General features: G+C 36.9%; 1 protein-coding gene across 8 annotated transcripts in view; it reads right to left on the bottom strand.

The window, feature by feature from the left end:
* ARHGAP20 (Rho GTPase activating protein 20) overlaps positions 1-21,452 on the bottom strand; it is a 221,353-nt gene that overhangs the window by 69,813 nt on the left and 130,088 nt on the right. For 7 of the 8 annotated variants that reach the window (XM_006072572.4, XM_006072571.4, XM_006072573.4 and 4 more), the window contains one exon: positions 1,182-1,331. In XM_006072572.4, coding sequence (XP_006072634.3) covers positions 1,182-1,331 — 150 coding nt within the window. Of the gene's footprint in view, positions 1-1,181; positions 1,332-21,452 lie in introns of those variants that run through there. The other variant, XM_006072574.4, reaches the window with a different exon arrangement.

Genomic DNA, 21,452 nt, shown 5'->3' with positions numbered 1-21,452 from the left:
ACTTCCTTTCAGCTGCAAACACCAGGGAGATTAAACAATATGAAATGACAATATTTAGAGAAGCTTGTCATGGAAAAGAAGACACATGGAGAATGATACAAATGCATGTTTCTTCTAAATAAATTCTTAAAATCCTGTGGTAGGTCAATAGTACATAATAGAATTTAATGGCACGCCTTTCCTTTATTAGAAGATTAACAGCTTCAAAAAAGTAGTTATTTGGTTTTAAAATGATGCCTGAGGAGTTGGATGGTAATGAGGAAGTAGAAAGAAAAATGTGTGCTTGAAATAATAAACAGCTCTTTTAAGTATAAAACAAATACTGAATACGTAATTGTTCAAAATCATAAGTCTGAGTTTTTGTATGCTCACTCTGAACGGAAAAGTGTCAATTTAGCCTGTTCAGATAAGAGCACAAAGATTCTCTCTTCATGCATTCTCCATCTCCATCCCAGCCAAGGAATAAGTCTTAGGAAACTGACTTTCCTTCCTTGAATTCATAAATCTGGTTTTGATTATCACACCTTGATAGATACCAAGTTAGAACATGATATGCAGTTAGGAACCACATTATTTCATGACATTAAATTTATTTCTATAATTATAAACTATTTTTAAAGAAAATCTGGGAGTATAAACCAGTTATTCAAGCTTAATTGGAGTCTTTTATAAAATTTGTTTCAGTAAAACATCTGTTTCAGTGGTTTAAAAAGCTAACTTGAAAATTCAATATATAAAACAGTGCCTAAACATGAGGGAAGGGAATACTGGAGAGGGAGATCCTAGACCTCTGATTATTCTATTCCTCGTCCATGGTGTTTGAGGTGTTTAAGTAGCCCCTTTAAAAAGTCACAGCTCAAACCAAGGTAAATGCTTTCAAGAGTTCTCAATATTTACCATTACCTTTCATATCTTTTAATAAAACACTCTTTGGGAGAAACATAAAGCATACAGGTGTCTTTATTGAAGGTGTGCCAAAAGATGAGTTATTGGCTTAGAATACAAATGAACTTCTCTACAAAACAGAATAGATCAATCAGAATAAAATATTTTTCTTTAAAAAATTATGGGAACAAAACTGAATTATCTTTTTCTCCTCTCCATTCTAGAAATTACATAGCTGATTGTATTTCATGGTAGCAATCCCATGTGAATAATATAAGACAAGCTACGGTTCTCACCTGAAAGTGGCCACGAAGTTCACTGTGGGCCAGCCCAAGACAAAGGATTTCATGGCATTGGTGTTGCCTTCTCCCACTTCATCCACACAGCTTGCTGTCCACATGTCGCTTAATTTTATTTTATTTTTTATCTTAAAGTTATTGTTATATCTAGAAAGAGAAAAACCAGATAGGATTTCTTGTTAATTTGTTTCTTAAATTTTATGAGAACTTCCGTACTTGTGATAAGAAGACAGTTTTACTAATCATGGGCAAAGAATGTCTTATTCATTGTTTTTACCTTCAGTGAATCATAACATGTTCGGTTACCTTAGCCTAAAAAGGCCTTTGAAACATTTGACATATTGGTCCTAATGCTTGCATTTGTGGCAGCAAATAGCCATAAACTGGCAATTTTATTTTCTATATGTTGAACATTGCATTTGGATCAAAAACCCAATTTTAAACTTATTGCTGTTATAAAAAGTTAATTCATTTATTACTTATAACTTGTTTATTTCCAAAAATATATAAATGGTTGGGTAAAGATTAAACATAAACATTATTTATTAAAATATTTATAAAATTTCTACCTTATATGCACTAAAAATATAACCAGGACTTAGAGAAATTTACAATGCATTTCCAACTGAGTAGTTGTATGACTTTCTAGTCTTTACAAGCAAAGATTATTTTAAATTTCCTTTTTAAGGACTTTTTTCTTACCACTTCCCTTATATTGTGGCTAAAACTGAAAAAAACTATAGCCTAAAAATAGACCCTAAACTGGAAAAAAAGAGGCCAGGAAGTATTATATTTAAAGTAGAGTTAATATAATTGATATTTATCTCTGGATACCCAGAAAGTGATCTACTTTTAAGTTGGCAATGAAATTGCTTTTTGAATTTCTATCTAATCCTCCTTACAACCCTGGTATTGAAACCATCATTCTCTTGACCTACTTTACAGATTTAATGCTTATAATGGACCTGAAACTTAAACAATTAGAAGGCACTGGTTAAGGATAAAGAGAATGCTTTAGGAAACCACAGTACTTTCTACCATTCAGAACCATTTACAGAAACACTAAAAGCTAAAATGAAAATCAAAGATACTTCATATTCCTAAAACTCCTCATGGAATAGTTAAAGCTAAAATTCTTCACTAGAATTTATAAAATGAAACAGGATTTTTTAGGAGCCTTTACATGAATGACAATCTAGATTCAAAGCCTCATCTATACTTCCTATAAGGCAAACAATGTAAATGTAATAGAAAAGTGCCTTGTGGCATAATGGCTTCATTCTTTATTTCAATATTTTCCACCCTACTGCTATAAATCATTAGATTTTTTTTTAAAAAGTAAAAATCTTACTTTTTCTCTTAAAAATCTTACTTCTTGATGGTAGCTATTTAAGGTAATAAAAAATTGAAACTATGAATCTTTTGGGAGGAACAGTGTTTCTGTATCCGCCTTCATACATTTTGAGTTTTTTTTTTTTTTTTAATGCAGGCCTCTCTTTATATTGGAGAAGGCAATGGCACCCCACTCCAGTACTCTTGCCTGGAAAACCCCATGGATGGAGAAGCCTGGTAGGCTGAAGTCCATGGGGTCACTAAGAGTCGGACATGACTGAGTGACTTTACTTTCACTTGTCACTTTCATGCATTGGAGAAGGAAATGGCAACCCACTCCAATGTTCTTGCCTGGAGAATCCCAGGGACGGGGGAGCCTGGTGAGCTGCCGTCTATGGGGTCTCTTTATATTAGAAACATCAGATACCACGTGGGAACTTGTATATCTACTCATCTGGAAAAACGGCATTCCAATAATGCCTTCCTTAGATCAATAAACTGTCAAGACTGTCTACTTCCTTATATTAATACAAAAAAACAAGGAGCTATCTGAAGTGTAAAAAACACTTTCATTCTAATGGTCAATATGTATTGAGAACTTATCATTTACTAGTAATTGTTAACACGTTACACATATTAGTTTAATCCTCAAACAGTTTTTTTATAGACAAGAAAATGTTGTCACAGGCAGACTAAGTAATTTGCCAAAAGTCCAACAGACTAACTAGCAGAGCTAGAATCTGAACCTGAGCAGGGTTGACTCTTGAGCTTACTTATGCTCATAACCATTATGTATCTATAAAAAGTCCTGTGGACATGGCCATTATTACAAAGCACCTGGAGGGGACTGTGTCTCCATGAAGTTTTCTTCAGCTTTATTATCTTAAACCTTCAGTTCAGTTCAGTCACTCAGTCCTGTTTAACTCTGCGACCCCATGGACTGCAGCAAGCCAGGCTTCCCTGTCTATCACCAACTACTGGAGCTTATTCAAACTCATGCCCATCGAGTCGGTGATGCCACCCAATCATTTCATCCTCTATCATCCCCTTCTCCTCCCACCTTCAATATTTCCCAGCATCAGGGTCTTTTCCACTGAGTCAGTTCTTTGCATCAGGGGGCCAAAGTATTGGGGTTTCAATGAATATTCAGGACTTATTTCCTTTAGGATAGACTGGTTGGATCTCCTTGCTGTCCAAGGGACTCTCAAGAGTCTTCTCCAACACCCCAGTTCAAAACCACCAATTCTTTGGCACTCAGCTTTCTTCAGAGCCCAACTCTCACATCCATATATGACTACTAGAAAAACCATAGCTTTGACTAGATGGGCCTTTGTTGGCAAAGGAATGTCTCTGATTTATAACAGGCTGTCTAGGTTGGTCATAGCTTTTCTTCCAAGGAGCAAACGTCTTTTAATTTCATGGCTATAATCACCATCTGCAGTGATTTTGGAGCCCCCCAAAATAAAGTCTCTCACTGTTTCCATTGTTTCCCCATCTACTTGCCACGAAGTGACTGAACCAGTTGCCATGATGTTAGTTTTCTGAATGTTGAGCTTTAGGCTAACTTTTCCACTCTCCTCTTTAACTTTCATCAAGAGGCTCTTTAGTTCCTCTTCACTTTGTGCCATAAGGGTGGTGTCATCTGCATATCTTAGGTTATTGATATTGATAGTCAACAAAAGAGTCTGAAATGCAGTACCTCGATGAAATCTCCAAAATGACAGAATGATCTCTGTTTGTTTCCAAAGGCAAACCATTCAATATCACGGTAATCCAAGTCTATGTCTCGAACAGTAATGCTGAAGAAGCTGAAGTTGAACGTTTTTATGAAGATCTACAAGAACTTCTAGAACTAACACCCAAAAAAGATGTCCTTTTTATTATAGGGAACTGGAATGCAAAAGTAGGAAGTCAAGAGATCCCTGGAGTAACATGCAAATTTGGCCTTGGACTACAAAATGAAGCAGGGCAGAGGCTAACAGAATTTTGCCAAGAGAACGCACTGGTCAGAGCAAACAGTCTCTTCCAACAACACAAGAGACAACTCTACACATGGACATCACCAGATGGTCAATACCTATATCAGATTGACTATAGTCTTTGCAGCCAAAGATGGAGAAGCTCTATACAGTTAGCAAAAACAAGACTGGGAGCTGACTGTTGCTCAGGTCATGAACTGCTTATTGCCAAATTCAGACTTAAATTGAAGAAAGGAGGGAAAACCACTAGACCATTCAGGTATGACCTAAATTTTAAACCGTACTCTTCTAAATCTCCTTACCTACAAGGCTTTCTGATGGGACTCTTTTTTTAAGGACTTGGGGGACAAATCTCATGAACATTTATGTCCATAAAGCTAGAGGTACTAGTTTTAAAATATTTAAAACTAGCATTTCAATTTATATTCAGATGGAGAACCTTAGGGTCACAGTCTGTTTCTTCAGATTTTTCACTTCAATTTTTAATAGTATTACAGTTCAGTTACAGTTCAGTTGCTCAGTCGTGTCCGACTCTTTGCGACCCCATGAATCACAGCGCGCCAGGCCTCCCTGTCCATCACCAACTCCCAGAGTTCACTGAGACTCACGTCCATCGAGTCAGTGATGCCATCCAGCCATCTCATTCTCTGTCATCCCCTTCTCCTCTTGCCCCCAATCCCTCCCAGCATCAGAGTCTTTTCCAATGAGTCAACTCTTCGCATGAGGTGGCCAAAGTACTGGAGTTTCAGCTTTAGCATCATTCCTTCCAAAGAAATCCCAGGGCTGATCTCCTTCAGAATGGACTGGTTGGATCTCCTTGCAGTCCACGGGACTCTGAAGAGTCTTCTCTAACACCACAGTTCAAAAGCATCAATTCTTTGGCGTTCAGCCTTCTTCACAGTCCAACTCTCACATCCATACATGACCACAGGAAAAACCATAGCCTTGACTAGACGGACCTTTGTTGGCAAAGTAATGTCTCTGCTTTTCAATATGCTATCTAGGTTGGACATAACTTTCCTTCCAAGGAGTAAGCGTCTTTTAATTTCATGGCTGCAGTCACCATGTGCAGTGATTTTGGAGCCCCAAAAAATAAAGTCTGACACTGTTTCCACTGTTTCCCCATGTATTTGCCATGAAGTGATGGGACCGGATGCCATGATCTTCGTTTTCTGAATGTTGAGCTTTAAGCCAACTTTTTCACCCTCCTCTTTCACTTTCATCAAGAGGCTTCTTAGTTCCTCTTCACTTTCTGCCATAAGGGTGGTGTCATCTGCGTATCTGAGGTTATTGATATTTCTCCCGGCAATCTTGATTCCAGCTTGTGTTTCTTCCAGCCCAGCGTTTCTCATGATGTACTCTGCATTTAAGTTAAATAAGCAGGGTGACATTATACAGCCTTGACATACTCCTTTTCCTATCTGGAACCAGTCTGTTGTTCCATGTCCAGTTCTAACTGTTGCTTCCTGATGTGCATACAGACTTCTCAAGAGGCAGGTCAGGTGGTCTGGTATTCCCATCTGTTTCAGAATTTCCCACAGTTTATTGTGATCCACACAGTCAAAGGCGTTGGCGTAGTCAATAAAGCTGAAATAGATGTTTCTCTGGAACTCTCTTGCTTTTTCGATGATCCAGCGGATGTTGGCAATTTGATCTCTGGTTCCTTTGCCTTTTCTTTTCTTTTTTTTAAAATTTTATTTTATTTTTAAACTTTACAAAATTGTATTAGTTTTGCCAAATATCAAAATGAATCCGCCACAGGTATACATGTGTTCCCCATCCTGAACCCCAAACCAGCTTGAACATCAGGAAGTTCACAGTTCACATATTGCTGAAGCCTGGCTTGGAGAATTTTGAGTGTTACTTTACTAGCATGTGAGATGAGTGCAATTGTGCAGTAGATTTAGCATTCTTTGGCATTGCCTTTCTTTGGGATCGGAATGAAAACTGACCTTTTCCAGTCCTGTGGCCACTGCTGAGTTTTCCAAATTTGCTGGCATATTGAGTGCAGTACTTTCACAGCATCATCTTTCAGGATTTGAAATAGCTCCACTGGAATTCCACCACCTCCACTAGCTTTGTTCGTAGTGATGCTTTCTAAGGCCCACTTGACTTCACATTCCAGGATGTCTGGCTCTAGGTCACTGATCACACCATCGTGATTATCTGGGATGTGAACATCTTTTTTGTACAGTTCTTCTGCGTATTCTTGCCACCTCTTCTTGATATCTTCTGCTTCTGTTAGGTCCCTACCATTTCTGTCCTTTATCGAGCCCATCTTTGCATGAAAGTTTCCCTTGGTATCTCTAATTTTCTTGAAGAGATCTATAGTCTTTCCCATTCTGTTGTTTTCCTCTATTTCTTTGCATTGATCGCTGAGGGAGGCTTTCTTATCTCTTCTTGGTATTGTCTGGAAGTCTGCATTCAGATGCTTATATCTTTCCTTTTCTCCTTTGCTTTTCACTTCTCTTCTTTTCACAGCTATTTGTAAGGCCTCCCCAGACAGCCATTTTGCTTTTTTGCATTATTCCAATAGAAATTTACTAGATTTCACTCTACTCCAAGATGGAGATGTTCTATTAAATACATTTTGGGGTAGAGAACATGTTATATTCCATAAGTATCTGATGGTAATCCTATTAGTAATGAATTAATATTTGGAACTTTTTTTCTCCTCATCTTTTTGACCTACAGAGAATTCATCATTAGTTCCATATTTCTTTCAGGAAATAGAATATGAGAATAGTGATGGTTTAAGAGAGTATGAAATAACTACTTCCATTTCCTTGTGTATGCTCAGTCGTGCCTGACTTATTGTGACCCCGTGGACTGTAACCCATCAGGCTTCTCTGTCCATGGAATTTCTGAGGGAAGAATACTGGAGTGAGTTGCCATTTCCTTCTGCAGGGGATCTTCCCAACTCAGGGATCAAACACGTGTCTCTTGTATCTCCTGCATTGGCAGGTGGATTCTTTACCATTGTGCCACCTGGGAAGCCCTTTTATTTCCTTTTTTGTATATTCCAAATAGGTGCTCCAGTGGGTTGCCATTGCCTTCTCCATTGTGTGAAAGTGAAAAGTGAAAGTGAAGTCGCTCAGTCGCATCCGACTTATAGCGACCGCATGGACTGCAGCCTACCAGGCTCCTCCATCCATGGGATTTTCTAGGCAAGAGTACTAGAGTGGCTTGCCATTGCCTTCTCCGTCTAAGGATATTAACACGGGATATATCAGCTTCTTTATAAATACAGTGATGCTCAAACATTGTTTTAAAAAATGTAAAGACACAATTCTATAGGAAAATAAATTTTAATTTACCTTTCTAATGAATATCAAAAGTGGTCTTTAAGGTCACATCCAGCTTTAATATTAATACTTGTTTTAATTCAATATGGAAAAGAATGACAATAAACTCACAACAATTTTAGGCAAACATTGTCAACATTCTGCATGAAATGGAGTAAATAAAATACCTTAGCCAAAGAAAGACTTTTAAAACATTCTGTATTATTGTACTCACTAAAATCCACTTATTTTGACTAAATAAATATGTGGCAGTTGGCCAACTATTTATCCCCCCAAAGTTTATTTCTATAGCATCAACTTAAGGACTGAAAGCAGCTTCCAAATGGAGCCTGAAGATAAGCTGAGGCAATATTGAATATAAGGTAGTGGATCTGTTCACTAAGTATATGATTAAGTACTAAATAACTCAGTTATTTATAACTGAGTAATAAATAAATAAATAACCTCGTTTATTCAAACAAGTAATTGATTCAGGGTTCAACTCAATCCTGCATACAGGGGTAAGAAGTAATAGGGAGGACATAGGTTTAGTGTATCAGGGAACTACTTTTTGGTTGCTATTTCAGAAAGAATAAATTATCTCATATTAAGAAAGATCTGTCAGTATATTAAAATGTTTGATATACATATATATGTATATATCAGCAATTTCCTGAAAAATTGTGGTAAAAGTTTTGCAAGATGTCAGCTTTTATTTGTCGTTCAATCACTAAGTCAAGTCCACCTCTTTGCAACCCCATGGACTGCAGCACACCAGGGCAGCACACCAGGCTTCTTTATCCTCCTCTGTCTCCTGGAGTTTGCTTAAATTTATGCCCATTTAGTCAGTGATCCTATACTGATGTCAGTATTCAACAGCAATGATTATCTCCTCAAATATATGTTTTCTCTAGGTCACAGATAAAGAGTTCATGCCCTCACAAAATTAACTTAGACCACTCTTACTCTTTAATATCCCCAACAAATGTAGACAGTACTTAAAAATTCAACAATCCAACTTCTGTATATTTATCAAAGAACTGAAATCAGGATCTAGAAGAGATATTAGCACTTTCACGTTCAATGAAGCACTATTTACAATAGACAAGATGTGGAAATGAATTAAATGTCCACTGACACATACATACAGTGGAATAGTATTCAGCTTTAAGAAATCCTATCATATGCAACAACACGGATGAACCCAGAGGACATAATGCTATGTAAAATAAGCCAATCAGAGAAGAACAACGATTCTACTTATATGAGGTATCTAAGAGGGTCAAACTCACAGAACCTAAGTGGAATATAGATGGCAAAGGGCTGGGGAAAGATGGAATGCGGGGAGCTGCTGACTAATCAATATACATTTTCATTTATGTAAGATGAATAAATTCTAGAGATGCTGCTGTGCAACACTGTGCCTATGAACAATACTGTACTGTACCTTTAATTTGCTTAGAAGGTAGATCTCAATGTTAAATATTCCTACCACAATAAATTTTTCCTAAGGGAAACACATTCAGAAATAGCTCTGCATTTATTATCTTTGCATATGGTTTTAAAACATCAACAGTTCATTAAACATTCTATATCATTTCTTAATTAGTTAGATGAGTAATTACTTAGATCCTTTTACTCATCACAAGAGAAAGACTGATTCAAAAAACAAAACAGAACAAACACTAACTGGTTGAGGAATCTTGTATAACATCCATAAAAAAAGAGGTAAGTTATAGAGACAGCATGGATGAAATTTTGATCGATTCATATTGATTAAATGCATGGAGTTTGACATATGATAGATCTACATTCAAATGTGGGCTCAACTAATTACTAATTTTGTTATCTTGGGAAAGTCACTTAATTTCTTTAAGAAACATCTTCTGTAAATGAGAAAAATACTATCTATACAACAGAACAGTTATATGGGTACATTTTTCTAGAAAAATACTTAACAGGCTTCCAATAAATGTGAGATCTCCATTGTTATCAATAATGCTCAGATTAAATATAGTGCTTGCAAAAGCAGTATTAATATTTAGTCAAGCCCATGCCTTATTCTTTAATTGAACTAGAGTTGACTAACAATATTAAACCAGTTTCATAGGTACAGAATAGTCATTCAACATTTTTATAGACTATATGCATTTTAAATTATTATAAAACATTGACAATATTCTCTGAGCTATATATCTTTGTAGCTTATTTATTTCTTAAATAATAGTTGGCACCTCTTAAATAATAGTTGGTACCAACCCTGTCATTCCCTTGCTGACTTCCTCTCCTCACTGGTAACCATCAGTTCTCTTGTATCTTTGCGTCTGTTTCTGTTTTGTTATATCCATTTTACTTTTTAGATTTCACATGTAAGTGATAACACACAGTATTTGTCCTTATGTAATTTATTTCAGTAAGCACAATACCTTCCAAGTCCATTCATGTTATTGCAAATGAGAAAATGTCATTCTTTTTTATGGCTGAGTACCATTCTACAGTATATACATATCACATCTTCTTTTTCCACTCATCTGTTAATGAACACTCAAATAGATTCCATATCATGGCAATTGTAAATAAACCTGTTAATGAATATTGGGATCAATGTATTACATATTTTCATATGAGTGTTTTCATCTCCCTTGGATATAAACCCAGGTGTGCAATTACTAGATCATATGGAAGTTCAAGTCCTAGTTTTTCTGAGGAATCTTCATACTGTTTCCTTACTATCAGCACCAGTTTCTTCTTACCAACGGTGTACAACGGTTCCCTTTTCTCCACATCCCCTGCAGCATTCGTTATTTGTGTTCTTGCTGATGGCAGCTATTCTGACAGATGTGGGCTGCTACCTCATCATGGTTTTAATTTGCATTTCCCTAATAATTAGTGATATTGAGTGCCTATTGGCTATCTATAAGTTTTCTTTGGAAAAATGTCTTTTTTTTGGAATTCTTTTTGAACTTGAATTTTTTTCTTATTCGGTTAATCTTCCAATTTTATAATTGGGTTGTTTGTTGTCCTGATGTTATTTACCTCATCTGGATATTAACCCGTCAGTTATATCATTTGCAAATAATTTCTTCCATTCAGTAGATTATCTTTTTATTATGTCAATGGCTTCCTTTGCTGTGCAAAAGCTTTTAAGTTTAATTAGGTCCCACTTGTTTATTTTTTTGCTTTTGTTTCTTTTGCCTGAGGAGAGAGTTCCAAAAAAAATACTGCTATGATTTACGTCGAAGAGTGTTCTGTGAATTTTCTTTTTTTATGGTTTTTTTATAGAATTTTTTTTTATAGATTTTTATGATTTCCAGTCTTACACTAAGGTCTTTATTCCATTTTGAGTTTGTTTTTATATATGTTGTGAAGGAATATTCTAATTTCATTCTTTTATATCCTGCTCTCAGGTTTTCCTAGTAACACTTTTCCTCACTGTTTATATACAGAGTAACAGAGTAGTCACAATAGTATTGTACTGTTTTGAAGTTTAGTCTGACAGGGAGCATGATACCCCTATCATGTTGTCCTCTCAAGACTGCTTTGGCTATGTTATCTCTTGTCATTCCATATCAATTTTAGGATTATTTGCCTGGTTCTGTTAAAACTGTCATGTGTATTTCAATAGGGACTACATTAAATCTGTAGACTGTTTTGAGCACTATAGACACTTCCAGTTCAGTTCAGTCACTCAGTCGTGTCCAACTCTTTGCGACCCCATGAATTGCAGCACGCCAGGCCTCCCTGTCCATCACCAACTCCCAGAGTTCACTCAGACTCACGTCCATCGAGTCAGTGATGCCATCCAGCCATCTCATCCATCTTCCAACTGATGAACACAGGACATCTTTCCATTTTTTTTGGCGGGGGGGGGGGGGTATCATCTTCAATTTCCTTCATCAATGTTTTATAGTTTTCAAAATTGAGGTCTTTCACCTCTACGATTAAGTTTATTACTTGGCCTTTTTTTTTTTTTTGGATGCCATTTTAAACTGGATTGTTTTCCCTTTCTGATAGTTCTTTATTAGTGTATACAAAAGTAGCAGGTTTCTGTATATTAATCTTGTATATTAAAATTTACTGTTAATTTATTAGTTCTAATAGGTCTCTGATAAAGACTTGAGGGTTTTCTATACATAGTATATACAGGGTTTTCTATACATAATATTCAAGTAAGTTGGTGATGGACAGGAAGCCTGGAATGCTGCAGTCCTTCGGGTTGCAAAGAGACAGACAGACTGAGCAACTGAACAGAACTGAACTGATACAGTGTGTCAGGTCATCTGCAAATAGCGATAATTTTACTCCTTCATTTCCAACATGGATCCCTTTTATTTCTTTTATAATTGTGTGGCTAGGACTTACAATACTATGTTAAATAGAAGTGGTTAGAGTGGGTATCTTTGTCTTGTTACTGATTTAAAAGAAAAAGCTTTCAGCTTTTCAGAGTATTTATGGTGTTAGGTGTTGGTCTGTCATAAATAGTATTTATTATGTTGAGATATGTTCTCTCCAGATATGGGGAAAACTTTGATGAGTTTTTTTTTTTATCATACATTGATGCTGAATTTTGTCAAATGCTTCTTCTGTATCTACTGAGGTGATCATGTGATTTCCATACTTTGTTAATGTGGTGTATTGCAATGATTTACTTGCCCATTTTGAACCATCTTTGCATCCCTGGAATAAATCCCACTTGATCACAATGTAAGATCTTTTCTTTGTACTGTTTAATTCAGTTTCCTAAGATATTGTTAAGGATTTTAGCATGTATATTCATCAAGGATATCGGCCTGTAATTTTCTTTTCTCTTTTTTTAGTGTCTCAGTCTAGTTTAGTATCAACGTAATGGTGGCCTTGGAGAATGAGTTTGGGAGACTGAGGAAGAAAGGAATTAGCTCTTATTTATATGTTTGGTGGAATTTCCCTGTGAAGTCATCTGGTCTTGGACTGTTGTTTGAAGTAGGTTTTTTAAAATTACAAATCCAATTCCCATACTAGTAATTAGTCTGTTCAAATTGTCTGTTTTCTCTTGATACAGTGTTAGCAGGTTGTATATTTTTCAACATTTGCCTATTTTTTCTATGTTGTCTAATTTGTTGCCATACAACTATTCACAGAATTCTTTTTTTTTTTTTGGTATCTCTGTGTGGTATTGACGGTTATTTCTCCTCTTTCATTTCTTATTTTGGTCCTGTCCCTTTTCTTCTTGATGAGTCTAGCTAAACAGTTTATCAATTTTATCTTTTCAAAAAATTAGCTATTTCACTGGTCTTTTTCTATTACTTTTTGGTCTATATTTTATTTATTTCCTCTCTGATATTTTTTATTTCCTTCCTTCTCCTGACTTTAGGCTTTGCTTATTCTTCTTTTATCTAATTCCTTCAGATGGCAGGTTCAGTCAGTTCAGTTCAGTTGCTCAGTTGTGTCCAACTCTTTGCGACCCCATGAATCACAGCACGCCAGGCCTCCCTGTCCATCACCAACTCCCGGAGTTCACTCAGACTCACATCCATGCAGTCAGTGATGCCATTCAGCCATCTCATCCTCTGTCGTCCTCTTCTCCTCCTGCTCCCAATCCCTCCCAGCATCAGAGTCTTTTCCAATGAGTCAACTCTTCGCATGAGGTGGCCAAAGTACTGGAGTTTCAGCTTTAGCATCATTCCTTCCAAAGAACACCCAGGACTGATCTCCTTTAGAATGGACTGGTTGGATCTCCTTGCAGTCCACGGGACTCTCAAGAGTCTTCTCCAACACCACAGTTCAAAAGCATCAATTTTCGGTGCTCAGCTTTCTTCACAGTCCAACTCTCACATCCATACATGACTACTGGAAAAACCATAGCCTTGACTAGACGGACCTTTGTTGGCAAAGTAATGTCTCTGCTTTTTAATATGCTATCTAGGTTGGTCATAACTTTCATTCCAAGGCATAAGCATCTTTTAATTTCATGGCTGAAATCACCATCTGCAGTGATTTTGGAGCCCAAAACAGGTTAGGTTGTTTATTTGAGATTTTACTTGTTTCCTGAGGAAGGCCTGTACTGATGTCAACTCCCCATACAACTTTGTGTGTTAGTTACTCAGTCGTGTGTGACTCTTTGCAACCCAATGGACTGTGGCCTGACAGGCTTCTCTGTCCATGGGATTCTCCAGGCAAGAATACTGGAGTGGATTGCCATTCCTTTCTTCAGAGGAACTTCCCAAACCAGGGATCAAACTCTGGACTCCTGCATTGCAGGCAGGTTCTTTACCATTTGAGCTACAGGGAAGTTACATACAACTACTCTGCTGCATATCATAAATTCTGAAGCATTCTGTTTCCATTTTTATTTCTCTTAAGACACTTTCTGATTTCTTCATCAGCCCATTGGTTTTCTGTAGCACACTGTTTACTCTCCACATGTCTGTGATTTTCCCATTTTTCTTTTTGTAATTGATTTCAAGTTTCATATAGTTGTGATTGGAAGATGATTGATATAACTTCTCTCCTGTTAAATCTGTTGACACTTGTATTTTGGCCTAGAATGTGAACTATCCTGGAGAATGTTTTATGTGTACATCAAAAGGTGTATTCTGCTGGTGTTTTGTTTGGAGGGTGCTGTTGTTCAGTCGCTCAGTCCTGTCTGACTCTTTGTGACCCCATGGACTGCAGCACGCGAGGCTTCCCTGTCCATCACCATCTCCCGGAACTTGCTCAAACTCCTGTCCATTCAGTTGGTGATGCCATCCAACCATCTCATCCTCTGTTGTCCCCTTCTCCTCCTGCCTTCAATCTTTCCCAGCATCAGGGTCTTTTCTAATGAGTTGGCTTTTTGCATTAAGTGGCCAAAGTATTGGCACTTAGCTTTAGCATCAGCCCTTTCAATGAATATTCAAGACTGATCTCCTTTGGGATTGACTGGTTTGATCTCCTCACAGTCCAAGGGACTCTCAAAAGTCTTCTCCAACACCACAGTTCATAAGAATCAATTCTTTGGTGCTCAACCTTCGTTATGGTCCAACTCTCACATCTACACATGACTACTGGAAAAACCATGACTTTGACTGTATGGACCTTTGTTGGCAAAGGAATGTCTCAATTTTCAATATGCTATCTAGGTTTGTCATAGCTTTTCTTCCAAGGAGCAAGCGTCTTTTAATTTCATGGCTGCAGTCACCATCTGCAGGGATTTTTGAGTGTGTTGTGGCTATCTATTAAGCCCACCTGGTATATTATACCATTTAAACCACTGTTGCCTTAATAATTTTGTCTGAATGATCTATCCTTTGAGGTAAGTGGAGTGTTAATATCTCCAACTGTTATTGTAGTATTGTCAGTTTCTCCCTTATGTCTTTTAATAGTTGCTTGATATATTTAGGTGCTTCTGTATCGGATCCATGTATGTCAATCATTATAATATATTCTTCTTGTATTGATCCCTTTATTATAAAATAATGCCTGTCTTTGTCTTTTGTTAAATAGCTTTGTTTTAAAGTCTACTTGAGCTATATGAGTACTGCTACTCCAACTTTATTTTTTTCCCATTTGCATGAAATATCTCTTTCCATCCCCTCACTTTCAGGCTGTTTGTGTCTTTAGCTCTGAAGTGAATCTCATGCAGGTTCACATAGATGGATCTTGGATTTTGAACCCCATCAGTCAGTCTACTTTTTTGATGTATTTTTTCCAATCACATTTAAAGTCATTATTGATAACAAAAATGCCTTTTTGTTACTTGTTTTCTGGTTGCTTTGTAGTTCGCTGTTCCTTTTTTTCTTCTGTTTGCTTTTTTTCTTGTGGTGTGATGACTTTCTTCAGTGGAATGTTTGTATTACTTTTTTTGTTTTTAGTGTTTTTTTATCTATTGTAGGTGTTTGGTTTGTGATTACCATGGTGCTCATATACTGACTTGTACCTACTTCTTTTATTTTTATTTTTTTAAAAATAAATTTATTTTAATTGGAGGCTAATTACTTTACAATATTGTATTGGTTTTGCCATACATCAACATGAATCCGCCACGGGTGTACACGTGTTCCTCATCCTGAACCTCCCTCCCACCTCCCTCCCCATACCATCCCTCTGGGTTATCACAGTGGACCAGCCCTGAGCATCCTGTATCATGCATCAAACCTGGACTGGCGATTCATTTCACCTATGATATTATACATGTTTCAATGCCATTCTCCCAAATCATGCCACCCTTGCCCTCTCCCACAGAGTCCAAAAGACTGTTCATATACATCTGTGTCTCTTTTGCTGTCTCACATACAGGGTTATCGTTACCATCTTTCTAAATTCTGTATATATGCATTAGTATACTGTATTGGTGTTTTTCTTTATGGCTTACTTCACTCTGTATAATAGGCTCCAGTTTCATCCACCTCATTAGAACTGATTCAAATGTATTCTTTTTAATGGCTGAGTAATACTCCATTGTGTAGATGTACCACTGCTTTCTTATCCATTCATCTGCTGATGGACATCTAGGTTGCTTCCATGTCCTGGCTATTATAAACAGCACTGCAATGAACATTGGGGTACACGTGTCTCTTTCCCTTCTGGTTTCCTCGGTGTGTATGCCCAGCCGTGGGATTGCTGGGTCATATGGCAGTTCTATTTCCAGTTTTTTAAGGAATCTCCACACTGTTCTCCATAGTGGCTATACTAGTTTGCATTCCCACCAACAGTGTAAGAGGGTTCCCTTTTCTCCACACCCTCTCCAGCATTTATTGCTTGTAGACTTTTGGATCGCAGCCATTCTGACTGGTGTGAAATGGTACCGCATTGTGGTTTTGATTTGCATTTCCCTGATAATGAGTGATGTTGAGCATTTTTTCATGTGTTTGTTAGCCGTCTGTATGTTTTCTTTGGAGAAAAGTCTGTTTAGTTCTTTGGCCCATTTTTTGATTGGGTTGTTCATTTTTCTGTAATTGAGCTGCAGGAGTTGCTTATATATTTTTGAGATTAGTTCTTTGTCAGTTGCTTCATTTGCTATTATTTTCTCCGGTTCTGAAGGCTGTCTTTTCACCTTGCTTATAGTTTCCTTTGTTGTGCAGAAGATTTTAATTTTAATTAGGTCTCATTCATTTATTTTTGCTTTTATTTCCAATATTCTGGGAGGTGGGTCATAGGGGATCCTGCTGTGATTTATGTCGGAGAGTGTTTTCCCTATGTTCTCCTCTAGGAGTTTTATAGTTTCTGGTCTTACTTTTAGATCTTTAATCCATTTTGAGTTTATTTTTGTGTATGGTGTTAGAAAGTGTTCTAGTTTCATTCTTTTACAAGTGTGGTTGACCAGTTTTCCCAGCACCAGTTGTTAAAGAGATTGTCTTTTCTTCATTGTATGTTCTTGCCTCCTTTGACAAAGATAAGGTGTCCATAGGTGTGTGGATTTATCTCTGGGCTTTCTATTTTGTTCCATTGATCTATATTTCTGTCTTTGTGCCAGTACCATACTGTCTTGATGACCGTGGCTTTGTAGTAGAGCCTGAAGTCAGGCAGGTTGATTCCTCCAGTTCCATTCTTCTTTCTCAAGATTGCTTTGGCTATTCAAGGTTTTCTGTATTTCCATACAAATTGTGAAATTATTTGTTCTAGCTCTGTGAAAAATACCGTTGGTAGCTTGATAGGGATTGTATTGAATCAATAGATTGCCTTGGGTAGTATACTCATTTTCACTATATTGATTCTTCCAATCCTTGAACACAGTATATTTCTCCATCTATTAGTGTCCTCTTATATTTCTTTTTCCAGTGTTTTATAGTTTTCTATATATATGTCTTTTGTTTCTTTAGGTAGATATATTCCTAAGTATTTTATTCTTTTCATTGCAATGGTGAATGGAATTGTTTCCTTAATTTCTTTCTATTTTCTCACTATTAGTGTATAGGAATGCAAGGGATTTCTGTGTGCTGATTTTATATACTGCAACTTTACTATATTCATTGATTAGCTCTAGTAATTTTCTGGTAGAGTCTTTAGGGTTTTCTATGTAGAGGATCATGTCATTTGCAAACAGTGAGAGTTTTACTTCTTGTTTTCCAATTTGGATTCCTTTTATTTCTTTTTCTGCTCCGATTGCTGTGGCCAAACTTCCAAAACTATGTTGAATAGTAGTGGTGAAAGTGGGCACCCTTGTCTTGTTCCTGACTTTAGGGGAAATGCTTTCAATTTTTCACCATTGAGGATAATGTTTGCTGTGGGTTTGTCATATATAGCTTTTATTATGTTGAGGTATGTTCCTTCTATTCCTGCTTTCTGGAGAGTTTTTATCATAAATGGATGTTGAATTTTATCAAAGGCTTTCTCTCCATATTTGAGATAATCATATGGCTTTTATTTTTCAATTTGTTAATGTGGTGTATTACACTGATTGATTTGCGGATATTGAAGAATCCTTGCATCCCTGGGATAAAGCCCACTTGGTCATGGTATATAATCTTTTTAATGTGTTGTTGGATTCTGATTGCTAGAATTTTGTTAAGGATTTTTGCATCTATGTTCATCAGTGATATTGGCCTGTAGTTTTCTTTTTTTGTGGGATCTTTGTCAGGTTTTGGTATGAGGGTGATGGTGGCCTCATAGAATGAGTTTGGAAGTTTACCTTCCTCTGCAATTTTCTGGAAGAGTTTGAGTAGGATAGGTGTCAGCTCTTCTCTAAATTTTTGGTAGAATTCAGCTGTGAAGCCGTCTGGACCTGGGATTTTGTTTGCTGGAAGACTTCTGATTACAGTTTCAATTTCCGTGCTTGAGATGGGTCTGTTAAGATTTTCTATTTCTTCCTGGTTCAGTTTTGGAAAGTTGTACTTTTCTAAGAATTTGTCCATTTCTTCCATGTTGTCCATTTTATTGGCATATAATTGCTGATTGTATTCTCTTATGTTCGTTTGTATTTCTGTGCTGTCTGTTGTGATCTCTCCATTTTCATTTCTAATTTTATTGATTTGAATTTTCTCCCTTTGTTTCTTGATGAGTCTGGCTAATGGTCTGTCCATTTTATTTATCTTCTCAAAAAACTGGCTTTTGGCTTTGTTGATTTTTGCTATAGTCTCTTTTGTTTCTTTTGCATTTATTTCTGCCTTAATTTTTAAGATTTCTTTCCTTCTACTAACCCTGGGGTTCTTCATTTCTTCCTTTTCTAGTTGCTTTAGGTGTAGAGTTAGGTTATTTATTTGACTTTTTTCTTGTTTCTTGAGGTATGCCTGTATTGCTATAAACCTTCTCCTTAGCACTGCTTTTACAGTGTCCCACAGGTTGCTGTGTTTTCATTTTTCATTCGTTTCTACGCATATTTTGATTTCTTTTTTGATTTCTTCTGTGATTTGTTGGTTATTCAGCAGCATGTTGTTCAGCCTCCATATGCTGGAATTTTTAATAGTTTTTATCCTGTAATTGAAATCTAATCTTACTGCATTGTGGTCAGAAAAGATGCTTGGAATGATTTCAATTTTTTTGAATTTATGAAGTTTAGAATTTACGGCCCAGGATGTGATCTATCCTGGAGAGGGTTCCGTGTGTGCCTGAGAAAAAGGTGAAATTCAATGGTTTCGGGTGAAATGTCCTATAGATTTCAATTAGGTTTAACTGGTCTACTGTATCATTTAAAGTTTGTATTTCCTTGTTAATTTTCTGATTAATTGATCTATCCATAGGTGTGAGTGGGATATTAAAGTCTCCCACTATTATTGTGTTATTGTTAATTTCCCCTTTCATACTTGTTAGCATTTGTCTTATGCGGTGCTCCTATGTTGGGTGCATATATATTTATAATTGTTATATCTTCTTCTTGGATTGATCCTTTGATCATTATGTAGTGTCTTTCTTTGTCTCTTTTCACAGCCTTTGTTTTAAAGCCTATTTTATCTGATATGAGTATTGCTACTCCTGCTTTCTTTTGGTCTCTGTTTGCATGGAATATGTTTTTCCAGCCCTTCACTTTAAGTCTGTATGTATCCCTTGTTTTGAGGTGGGTCTCTTGTAGACAACATATATAGGTAGTGGTCTTGTTTTTGTATCCATTCAGCCAGTCTTTGTCTTTTGGTTGGGGCATTCAACCCATTTACGTTTAAGGTAGTTATTGATAAGTATGATTCCATTGCCATTTATTTTACTGTTTTGGGTTCGAGGTTATACACCCTTTCTGTGTTTCCTGTCTAGAGAGGATCCTTTAGCATTTTTTGGAGAGCTGATTTGGTGGTTCTGAATTCTCTCAGCTTTTGCTTGTCTGTAAAGCTTTTGATTTCTCCTTCATATTTGAATGAGATCCTTGCTGGGTACAGTAATCTGGGCTGTAGGTTATTTTCTTTCATCACTTTAAGTATGTCCTGCCATTCCCTCCTTGCTTGAAGAATTTCGATTGAAAAATCAGCTGTTATCCTTATGGGAATCCCCTTGTGTGTTATTTGTTGTTTTTCCCATGCTGCTTTTAATATTTGTTCTTTGTTAATTTGATTAATATGTGTCTTGGGGTGTTTTGCCTTGGGTTTATCCTGTTTGGGACTCTCTGGGTTTCTTGGACTTGGGTGATTATTTCCTTCCCCATTTTAGGGATGTTTTCAACTATTATCTCCTCAAGTATTTTCTCATGGTCTTTCTTTTTGTGTTCTTCTTCTGGGACTCCTATGATTCGAATGTTGGGGCGTTTAACATTGTCCCAGAGGTCTCTGAGATTGTCCTCATTGTTTTTGTTTTTCTTTTTTCCTCTCTGATTCATTTATTTCTACCATCCTATCTTCTACCTCATTAATCCTATCTTCTGCCTCTGTTATTCTACTGTTGGTTCCCTCCAGAGTGTTTTTGATCTCATTTATTGCATTATTCATTATATATTGACTCTTTTTTATTTCTTCTAGGTCCTTGTTAAACCTTTCTTGCACCTTTCAACCCTTGTCTCCAGGCTATTTATCTGTGATTCCATTTTGATTTCGAGATTTTGGATCCATTTTCACTATCATTATTTGGAATTCTTTATCAGGTAGATTCCCAATCTCTTCCTCTTTTGTTTGGTTTGGTGGGCATTTATACTGTTCCTTTACCTGCTGGGTATTTCTCTGTCTCTTCATCTTGTTTATATTGCTGAGTTTAGGGTGGCCTTTCCGTATTCTGGCAGTTTGTGGAGTTCTCTTTATTGTGGAGTTTCCTCGCTGTGGGTGGGGTTGTATGGGTGGCTTGTCAAGGTTTCCTGGTTAGGGAAGCTTGTGTAGGTGTTCTGGTGGGTGGAGCTGGATTTCTTCTCTCTGGAGTGCAATTAAGTGTCCAGTAATGAGTTATGAGATGTCAGTGGGTTTGGAGTGACTTTGGGAAGCCTGAATATTGAAGCTCAGGGCTATGTTCCTGTGCTGCTGGAGAATTTGTGTGGTATGTCTTACTTTGGAACTTGTTGGCCCTTGGGTGGTGCTTGGTTTCAGTGTAGGTATGGAGGCGTTTGATGAGCTCCTGTCGATTAATGTTCCCTGGAGTCAGGAGTTCTCTGGTGTTCTCAGGATTTGGACTTAAGCCTCCTGCTTCTGGTTTTCAGTCTTAGTTTTACAGTAGCCTCAAGACTTCTCCATTTTTTATACAGCACCGCTGATAAAACATCTCCTTTCGAAGACAATGGACTGCTTTTCTGGGTGCCTAATGTCCTCTGCCGGCATTTAGAAGTTGTTCTGTGGAATTTACTCAGTGTTCAAATGTTCTTTTGATGAATTTGT

This window comes from Bubalus bubalis, chromosome 16 (genome assembly GCF_019923935.1).
Source record: "Bubalus bubalis isolate 160015118507 breed Murrah chromosome 16, NDDB_SH_1, whole genome shotgun sequence".
NCBI classification, from domain to species: domain Eukaryota; kingdom Metazoa; phylum Chordata; class Mammalia; order Artiodactyla; family Bovidae; genus Bubalus; species Bubalus bubalis.
The sequence above is the reverse complement of the archived record's forward strand: the minus strand, read 5'-3'. Positions and strand labels throughout refer to the sequence as shown.